Genomic DNA, 9,020 nt, shown 5'->3' with positions numbered 1-9,020 from the left:
TTTTAGACATAATGCTATTTCATCCTTAATAGACTATAGTGTAATGTTAACATAACTCTTATATGTACTGGGAAATCAAAAAATTCATGGGACCAAAAAATTATTGCTATATTTGCATTATTGTGGTGGTCTGGAATCAAACCCACAGTATCTCTGAGTTATACCTGTATTGATCTGCTTTCTGTCACTACAGATTGACTCTTCTAGAATTTTGTATAAATATTTATATAAGTATTTACTCTTTGTGTCTGGCGTCTTTCACATAGCACAATGTTTTAAAATCCTTTTGAATTTTGTGAGGCTTGTTTTATGGCCCAGAATATGGTAAACATATCATAGGCCCTAGAAAATAATATGTATACTACATTGTTGGATGTAATGTTCTAGAAATATCAGTTTGGTCAAGGGGGTTGCTAGTGTTGTTCAGATCCTCTATGTCTTTACTGATTGTTTTGACTATTTATTCCATCAGTTATTGAGAGAGAAGTGTTAAAACCTCCAACCAAGATTGTGGAATTGTTTACTTCTACCTTTCATTCTGTCAATTTTGCTTCACGTATTTAAAGTTCTTCCATTTATGAATATTTGTCTACCTAACGAGTTGACTGTTTCGTTACTTTAAAAGTCCCTGTTTTGCTCTGATAATATTCCTGGTCTTCAGGTCTATTTTACCTAATGTTAAAAGGACCAGCTCCTGCTTCTTGGGCTTACTATGTGCATCCATTGACTTTTAACCCACCTGGGTCCTCTCTGTTTAAAGCTTGTCTCCTATAGGTAGCATATAGTTGAGTTGTCCTCTCTCACTCACCCCCAAAACCTCTGCTATTTAATTGCAGTGTTCAGTTCATTAACAATTAATGTAGTTAATGATGTGGTTGGATTTAGAGCTACTATTTTATCATTTCTCTTCTGTTTGTTTCTCTTAAGTTTTTTAGTTGTTTTGCAGTTTCTCTATTCCTTGTTTCTGCCTTTTAAAGAATTATTTGAATATTTTAAAGGTTCCATTTCAGCTTATCTATTGGCTTTTTAGTTCCACTTCTTTGCATTATTTTGCATTATTTGCTCTAGAGATTATAATGACTTCCTCAGCTTTTCATAACAGTCTATTTAGAGTTCGGTTTGTACCACTTTACAAAATATGCAGAAAAAAATGTTGCAATCATATAGATCCATTTACCACAAGACCTTATCCCTTATAGCAAAGTTGCCATTTGAAACTCTATATACACCTACAGACATTATAGACTCTACAAGACACTGTTAAAGTTTTATTTTCAAGCAGCCTTGTGTATTTTAAAGAAATTAGGAAGAAAAAATAGACTTTAATAATATTTACCCAGAATTTTACTATTTCTGATGTTCCTCATTCCTTCTGAAAGATTTGAGCTTCCATGTACTACCATTTCCCTTCAGACTGAGCAATTTCCTTTAGTTTAGGTCTGCAGGTGATTAATTCTCTTAGTTTCCTTTTATTTGAAAATTCTTTGCATTGGTTCATTTCCACCGTCCTTCAGGTCCCGTCTCACCTCCTCCACGCAGCCTTCCTGGGCTCCCCAAACACAGGAGGCCCTCTTCTCAGACACTTTATTGGTGTTGGAGGACGTGTCTTTAATGTAGAGCCACATTGTAGGAGGCTAATAAGCCCAAAGGCCATCCACAGAATTGAATGCTTGGTGGACTACCAGTCCTCTTTCATCCATCCTTCCCTCTCTCCTTCCCTTTCTCCCTTCCCTGTCTCTCTTCAGATCCCATTTCTTCTCAGAGGAAGAGGACCAAAAGAGAGGGCAAGAAGCAGCCTGCAGAAGCTGACTGGGGAGACCCCCTTCTTGACCCGGGTGCCCCCTCCAGCAGTGCGCACTCCCCCCTCCCCTCCCGTGAGCTCCTAGCGTTGCTACCCGGAACATCGCAGCCACTGACAGGAGTTGTCAGAGCCCTGCAGACACTCCTTTTACTGCCGTGCCCATTACATTCTGGGCTGAAGGAGAGTAGGGACTTTGTGTTGTGGGTTCTCAATCGCCACCTCCCTCCCGGAGGGCTAGGCTGGTCTCTGTTTGGGCCCCTTCACACAGGGCGCCTTGTCCAGGATGCACACCCGGCAGACCCGTCGTGGGAAAGGAGTGGGGCTCAAAGAGCGGGCGCGGAGATTATTCATGGAGGGGGGTGTCTGTTTGGGCAAATTTGGTGGCACTGGGATCTAGTGTGAAAAAGAATCCTGGTCCAGCCTTCAGGGACCCACATTCCAACTCTGCCTCTGACTCCATCTCACCGGAGACATTTGTGGGGTCCCTTCCTCTTCCAGCCTCAGGTTTCCATTCTGTGCAGCAAGAGGTCAGCTTGTTCCAAGTTTTCTAAGGTTTGTTTTATGGTCTGAGACTGTATCCCTTCCCTTTACCTCCTCAGCCTGCACTGCATCTGCCTCTACCGCCAGGAGAAGTCTGGCTCTCTGTGGAACGGAGTTCCCCAGGAAACAATCTGAGGGGTTTTTAAGGAGGCCCGCTTTTTCTCATCTCGGTTTTCCTGGTTTTGCTCTCTCATGGTGAGTCCAGGGCTCCCCGGCGCCAGGTGCAGCGGAGAAGAGTTTTAGCCACGGCATCAATGGATCTGCATTCGAATCCTGGCTGTGTGTCCTTGATCAAGTTACAGAAGCTCTCTGTAAATTACAGTTTTCTCACGTATACAGTGGAGACAGTAGTATTGATTGCACTGCATTATTTGGAGGATTAAATGCAATAAGGCGGGTCAAGTCCTAACACAGTGCCTGGCGCGTAGTAAACCTACAATGAATGTCATCATCATCACCATCATCATCACTATTTACCACCTCCTCTCTTACTCCAGGGAAAGGGAGCCCCCCAGAGTCTGAGGGGGCAGCTTGGTATGGCTTGAGCCCTCAGTATGCACGTCTGAGGAGGGCTCTCCAACTAGAAGACCTCCAGCTTCCACGCACAAGTCATCCAGCAGGCCTTGTGCCAGGACCCCGGTCACTCGCCAGTGTCCACACTTGTGGGCTGTTGTGAGGATAAAAGAGCTCCCCCTGCACGGCACTTGGCCCAGTGCCTGCCCACACTCCTCGGCGAATTGTAGCCAACAGGACTGTTGTCACTGCCACCAGGGTCAGCCACATCTGAGGCTGTACTACAGCCTGAGGAGCTGCAGAGTCAGCAGATGTGGGCAGGGACTGCCTGGGGACTTCAGGAAATTTGCTCAAGCACTCTGAGCCTCGTTTTTCTCATCTGTATAATGATGGGATTAGTACCACTCCCTGCACAGGGTTGTTAGGGGGATCACATGATCATAACACAGGAATGACAACTGCATGAGCCGTAATCCGGGCCATATTTTGTGTCCCACAAGCTCTCCTCTCTTTGGGGGGACCTTTTGTCCTGTCCGCATGCCAATGAGGCAGAGGGAAAGAGCCTGACACCCACTCTTTCTCTGCCTCTTGTCCCAAGAGCCTTCAGCTCGAGGCTGCGCTTGGCCCCATATTGATTGAGTCAACCAGCAGCCAAGTGACAGGAAAACTCACAAGGAAGGGACGCACGTAGCTTTTTTTTTTTTTTAATTAAAAAGAACATAAGAAAACAAAAAATACTTCCCAGGGTGTGCTGTGATGCAACATCACAGGCATGTAAAGTACCTACAAAACAAGAAAAAGATCCCAGGAGCAGCACGCATGGACCCCTCTGTGGCGGTCTGCAGCCCCTCCCGGGCTATAAAAAAGGAAGCACTTATTCAGCCTTGTTTCTCTTGGCAGACTCAGCCACCTCCAGCTCACTGGCCCATGACGTGCACACAGGAAGCTGGGCTTTACAAGATTTTGTCAGTGGGCAGTGAGGGGGTGGGGGGTGGTTTGGGGTGCACACTGCTCCTCTTCCTGCTCTGCTCATGGTCTGCGGGGCTGGGGAAGCAACATCCCTCTGTGGGGAGAGGCTGGACGCATCGTCCTGCAGGGGCACGGATCTGGGCTTCCCCCTTGAGTAGTAGCAAAAGGAGTGTTGGCTGGTAAGTTGGGGGCCGTAGAATGAGGACTTGGACCAAGATGAGATGTGCCTAGGGCTGGTGCTAAATTTGATGGATGGCCAGAAGGCAGTGGGGAGATTTTCATATGCTTGCCCTCATCAGCTCTCCACACTGACCTTCCCTGGCTGCTCAACCAATTCCTCGGCCGCTGCCTTCATTGGCCCAAACTTTGGGAGTCATAGAGACCTGGACTTGACTCCTGGCTCTGCCGCTTCCTAGTCTGTATGACCCTGGGAAAGTTACTTAACTTCCTCAAGCCTCAGTTTTCTCATCTGTTAAGTGGGGAGGTTTATATGACCCTCACAAGGTGGCTGTAAATAGAAAGTACGATCACGCCTTCAAAGAGCTTAGTACAGCACCCAGCACATAGTAAGTGCTCAATAAATGGCCAAGTTGATTACTGTCATGCAGGCACCAGTATTTCTACTGCAAAGCTGGCTGTGGGTCTGTGGATGGATATGTGATAAACACAAGGTTTACACAATGTTCTAGAAAAACGATGACTTCCTCTGCGCCTCCTGTGTGTGTCTGGGCAGTTTGGAGGTCTTGGACCACTTGGATGCTGACATGGAGGACCCTGAGCGTGTCCATCTGGCTCAGGAGCTGTTGTGTTTCTAGACCTCGGTGCCCTCCCTGGGGTAGAGGACGCTGTTTGTGTTGACGCTGTTGTAGAAGTGAGGGCTGAACTGGTTGAGGACGGAGCCTCCGTAGCCCAGAGCATTGCTGGGCGCGGGGCTGGCCCACTCACCCCCGCCCGCGTGGCCACTGATGTTGGTGAGTGGGGTGTAGGAGTTGAAGTTCAGCAAGTTCTGCCCCACCTTGTCGGCGGGCTCTGGGCTCAGTCCCGGCGTGGCCACAGGGCGGCCCATGGGGCTTGACCCACTCACATAGGCTGACATGGTGGAGAGGAAGCTGTTGAGGCATGGGGTTCCCGGCGGGGGCGGCGAGGGCTGCTTCTCTGGGGAGCTGGTGGTACCCGGAGAAGCACCATCCAAGATGTCCCGGGCCTCCGCGGTCCTGGGGCTTCCTGCCAGGAGACTGGGCTCCGTTTTCTCCGAGGCCAAGGAGCCCGTGCTGGAGGAAACATCCGATTTTCTCTTCCTCTTCCTGCGGAAATTTCCATTGTCGAACATCTTCTCACAGTTGGGGTCCAGGGTCCAGTAATTCCCTTTGCCTGGCACAAAAGCAGGAGAAGGTAAGCAGAGAGATGGATCCAATGCTTTGCTTCTTCTCCTTCTTATTGTCATAAACTAAAATCGAAGGTAACAAATGCAGAAAGGCAGAGAACAAAACAGGAATTCCACAACCCACCCCCCGAAGGCCACAGCACACGGATCGTTATTTAAGCACCCACCTCACACCAAGGCACCCCGGGAGCACAAAGTAAGAGAGGCCTAAGCCATAAAGGAGTTTACAGTGTGGTCTCTTTAAGAAGTTCAAGTACTGGGGAAAGGTGAGGGTGGGGCTTCTTCCAATGCTGACGTGAAAGAAAACTCAGGGAGAAATTCAGGGCTCCCTGAAAGTCTCGGGGGTGAACTCCAAGGATGGACTTGAGTCCCCGCTTCGGACTGAGGGCCTTTGGGTGAGCCTCAGTTTCCTAGCATGAGAAGTGGGCCCATTGGACCCGTCCCTTCTTCCTCAGGCTGGCTGTGAGAGAGGGCTAATGCTAGATGTATAAAAGGGGCTTTGTAACCAGGAAGGACAATCTGAACCCTGCCTGCCTGCGTCTCTCGGCCTGAGGGTGAGGCCAGTCTTTGGATGGGATGCTCACCCTCCTGCCCTCACAAGCCTCAAAGAGGGTGGAGGTGGGGTTCCTCTGAGAGGTGCCCTGGATTCCTATGTTGGGACAAGAGTGGACTTTAATTCTGGGAAATGGACACATGAGTATTTAATGTATTCCTCTGTGTACGTCTCTATATTTTAGAAATTGCTCATTAAAAAGTTCACACTGTGGTGTTAGTCACCTCCGTTCAGATTCATTCTCCGTCACTGTCACATCATTCTGTGTCACCCGAGGCAGGCTGCTTCACCTCTAGGTGTTATTGTCCTCATCTGTAAAATGGGTTTCATAAGAGCCACCCCACAGGGCTGGATTAAAGGAGACAATGTAACCAGGGCAGGCGGCATAATGTGGCCCTTACCGGTTGTTTCACAAACACCGGTCCCTTCCCATCAGGCCTAGGATATACGCGCCTTTATCTAGTCCAAGCACTCATTTCCCATCCCCTGCCGGCAAAGGACTTTCTACATGCTAGATTCTGGGGATTCAGGTTAACTGTCACAATCACTGCAGTCCATCGAGCACTCGTTAGCACCAAACACCTCACATACATCATCTCATGACCCCGCCACCCACAAGCCTGCAAAGGATCCACTCTTACGTTCCTATTTTTCACATGGGGAAACTGAGGCTCACAGGTCACTGCCTGGTCAGCGGCACGGCCAGGATCCAAACCCAAATCTGCCTCCAGGGCCCATGTTTACAGATGACTCCCTTTGGCCCCCAGTCTCGGGGGGCACGGCCACAGTCAGGACTTTCTAGAACGGGGTGTCGGGAGGACTGAGCCTTCCTCGGGGGCACGAGCCTGCAGACCCCTTACCTGGGTCGTCCTCGTCACGGGGCACCTTCTTGAAGCAGTCGTTGAGAGACAGGTTGTGGCGGATGGAGTTCTGCCAGCCGGCCTTGCTCTTGTTGTAGAAGGGGAAGTTGTCGGCCACATACTGGTAGATCTGGCTGAGGGTGAGGCGCCTGTCGGGTGCCCCGTGGATGGCCATGGCAATGAGCGCCGAGTAGGAGTAGGGGGGCCGCACCAGCTTCATCAGCTCCTCCTGCGAGGGGATAGGCAGCCAGCCCAGGTCGCCGCCCCCGAGTCCGGACATGCCGGGCAGCAGCTGCCTCTGCACCCCGTAGGTCTGGGGCAGGAAGGGGCTGGCGCTGGCGCCCGGCAGGTAAGGCGGCGGGGTCATGGCCGGCCCGTTGAGCCAGAGGTAGGGGTTGGGGGTGGCCCCGTACTCGCCGCCGCCCTCGAAGGAGGGGGGCCGCTGAGGGCTGGGTACGCCCTGGGGGTGGAAGAAGTTCTCATAATAGAGGTTCATCTCGGGGGGCTCCTGGCCGATGCTGGGGAACTGGGGGCTGCAGCGGGGCGGGGAGGGCGCTGGGAGGTCGAAGGAGCTCATGCTGGGGCTGGGCTCGGCCGGAGCCACCTGCCTGGCACCTGCGCAGGGGAGCTGGCCCTGACAGGTGCTCAGCCGGCCGGGCCTCCCACTTATACCCCAGGGCTCGGCTGGCGGCCCCACCCAGGGGCGGCCACCTGCTGCAGACCTGCCCCTCCCTCCTCCGACTGCCACCCATGTCACCAGAGGGGCACTTCCCTGCCGGCCATGGCCCCGGCAGGGCCCATAAGGACACGCTCGGCCAGCTTCCTCGCGGATATTAACAAGGACAAGGGCGCCTGTCTTCTCCTCCTCTGCTTTTCCTTTCCTCCCTCTTCACTGTCTCCCCTCTTTCTCTTCAGCATATCCCCCCATTCCTCCTTCATTCTGTCTCAGCTTTCTCTCCTTCTGAGTTTTCTACCCTCTCACTCTCCTTCTCTCTCCTCCCATCCTCTGTGCATCTCACTCTTGGTCTCCTCCCTTCTCTCTATGCAGAGCTGTTTGCGTCTCCCTTCTTACAGTCTCTCTGTCTCTCCCTGAGCTTGTTTCCAGATCTTTCTACCTCTGTCTCCTCTCACTCACGTCCTCACGACCTCTGCTTCTCTCCCTCTTCCTTTTCACTCTTGGTCTCTCTCTGTCTCACGTCATCTCTGTGTCTCTTCCCCAGCCCCTCTGTCTCCCTCTTCTTTCTCACCCTGACACCTCACCCAGATTGGAGGGGACACTTTATGAGAAGCCACATTTTGGGGTCTTTTGAAGTGAAGACACGTCTTCTGGAGTTTCCAGCAGAGAAGCTGGTCCTGGAGAATCAGAAGCACCTCTGGTCAGTTTCAGAAGGACAGCCAGTTATAGGCAATCTCCCTACACACACACACACACACACACACACACACACACACACACACACACACACACACACACACACACACACACACACACACACACACACAGCAGAGAAAGGCCTGGGGATTCTCCCAAAGGGGCAGCAGAGCTCCTAAAAATAACAACAAAAGGAAGAGGATGTGAATGGGACTCCAGGGGAAAATGAGAGAGAACTTGTACTCTGCAGGTTTGTTTCTGGCTGCAGGGACAAAGCAGGCTCTGGTTCCTTATCTGATCACAGTCCCTTCATGTTTCAGCTTGCAGAGTCCCCCAGGGACCCAGGAGCTGAGGTCAGGAGCAGAGCCCACCACAGCCCATTCCCCTCACCCCATCTCTGCCCCAGGCTCCAGAAGCAGGTGCCCCAGCCCAGTCCGGCTTCTCTCTGCCTGTGGCCAGTCCGTCCCCTCCCTGGGCTCCGTTCTCCATCTGTGGGCTTGGAGATGACTTATCCCAGCCGCCCCGCCATCCCAGGGCAGGCCCTCAGCTTGCGGAGCGGGTGGGTCCCCTTTCTCAGAGGGCAGGCAGCTGCCCCTGAGCACGTTTTAGCAGCAGCTGGAGCCTTCTCTTTGGGATCAGCAGATTGGAGAAAAGTTTGAGCCAGCCTCTCTGGTCACCACCTCCCTCTGGCCCTCCTGCCTCTACTTCCTTCTTTCTCCCCATTCAACTTCCTCTCACCTCCTCCGGACCTCATGTGTCTTCAAGGCCGAAGAAGGAGGCTGCTTTCTGTCCCAGCTGGAGGAGGTGCTTCCCAGGAATCCTTCCCTGCTTGTGTCTCTGTTCTCCTCCACATCAGGTACATGTGGAAAACCTAAATGCCATCAAATGGATCTCATTAACAGTGTCTTGGTGCCCAGAGGATGGGTTCGGACACCTCGCTGGGAGGTGTCCTCCCAGGCCCTGAGGAACCCCCTGTCCTTACCATAGAACAAGCGAATGAAAGGTGGCTCAGAAAGGACATGATTGCC

At 51.7% G+C, this 9,020-nt stretch overlaps 1 protein-coding gene across 2 annotated transcripts; it reads right to left on the bottom strand.

Annotated features, from left to right (window-relative positions):
- Positions 1-3,926: 3,926 nt before the first annotated feature.
- Positions 3,927-7,202, bottom strand: FOXI1 (forkhead box I1). Of its 2 annotated transcripts, none has more exons than XM_007125564.3 (2): positions 6,621-7,202; positions 3,927-5,194 (listed from the first exon to the last, which is right to left on the bottom strand). In XM_007125564.3, exons 1-2 carry the CDS (start codon positions 7,195-7,197, stop codon positions 4,635-4,637), a joined length of 1,137 nt encoding a protein of 378 aa, XP_007125626.1. In that variant the 5' UTR covers positions 7,198-7,202; the 3' UTR covers positions 3,927-4,634. The 2 variants fall into 2 exon arrangements, with proteins under 2 accessions (XP_007125626.1, XP_007125627.1); XM_007125565.2 differs by having other exon boundaries at positions 4,635-4,912; positions 6,621-7,197.
- Between the last annotated feature and the right edge of the window lie 1,818 nt (positions 7,203-9,020).

This window comes from Physeter macrocephalus, chromosome 2 (genome assembly GCF_002837175.3).
Source record: "Physeter macrocephalus isolate SW-GA chromosome 2, ASM283717v5, whole genome shotgun sequence".
NCBI classification, from domain to species: domain Eukaryota; kingdom Metazoa; phylum Chordata; class Mammalia; order Artiodactyla; family Physeteridae; genus Physeter; species Physeter macrocephalus.
This window is presented reverse-complemented; position numbering and strand designations above follow the sequence as displayed.

Excerpts from the sequence above, each read along its gene's own strand:
- FOXI1 (XM_007125564.3), bottom strand. The coding sequence starts at position 7,197 with ATGAGCTCCTTCGACCTCCCAGCGCCCTCCCCGCCCCGCTGCAGCCCC. Across the intron at positions 5,195-6,620 it reads CCGTGACGAGGACGACCCAG|GCAAAGGGAATTACTGGACC; the intron begins GTAAGGGGTCTG and ends CTTTTGTGCCAG.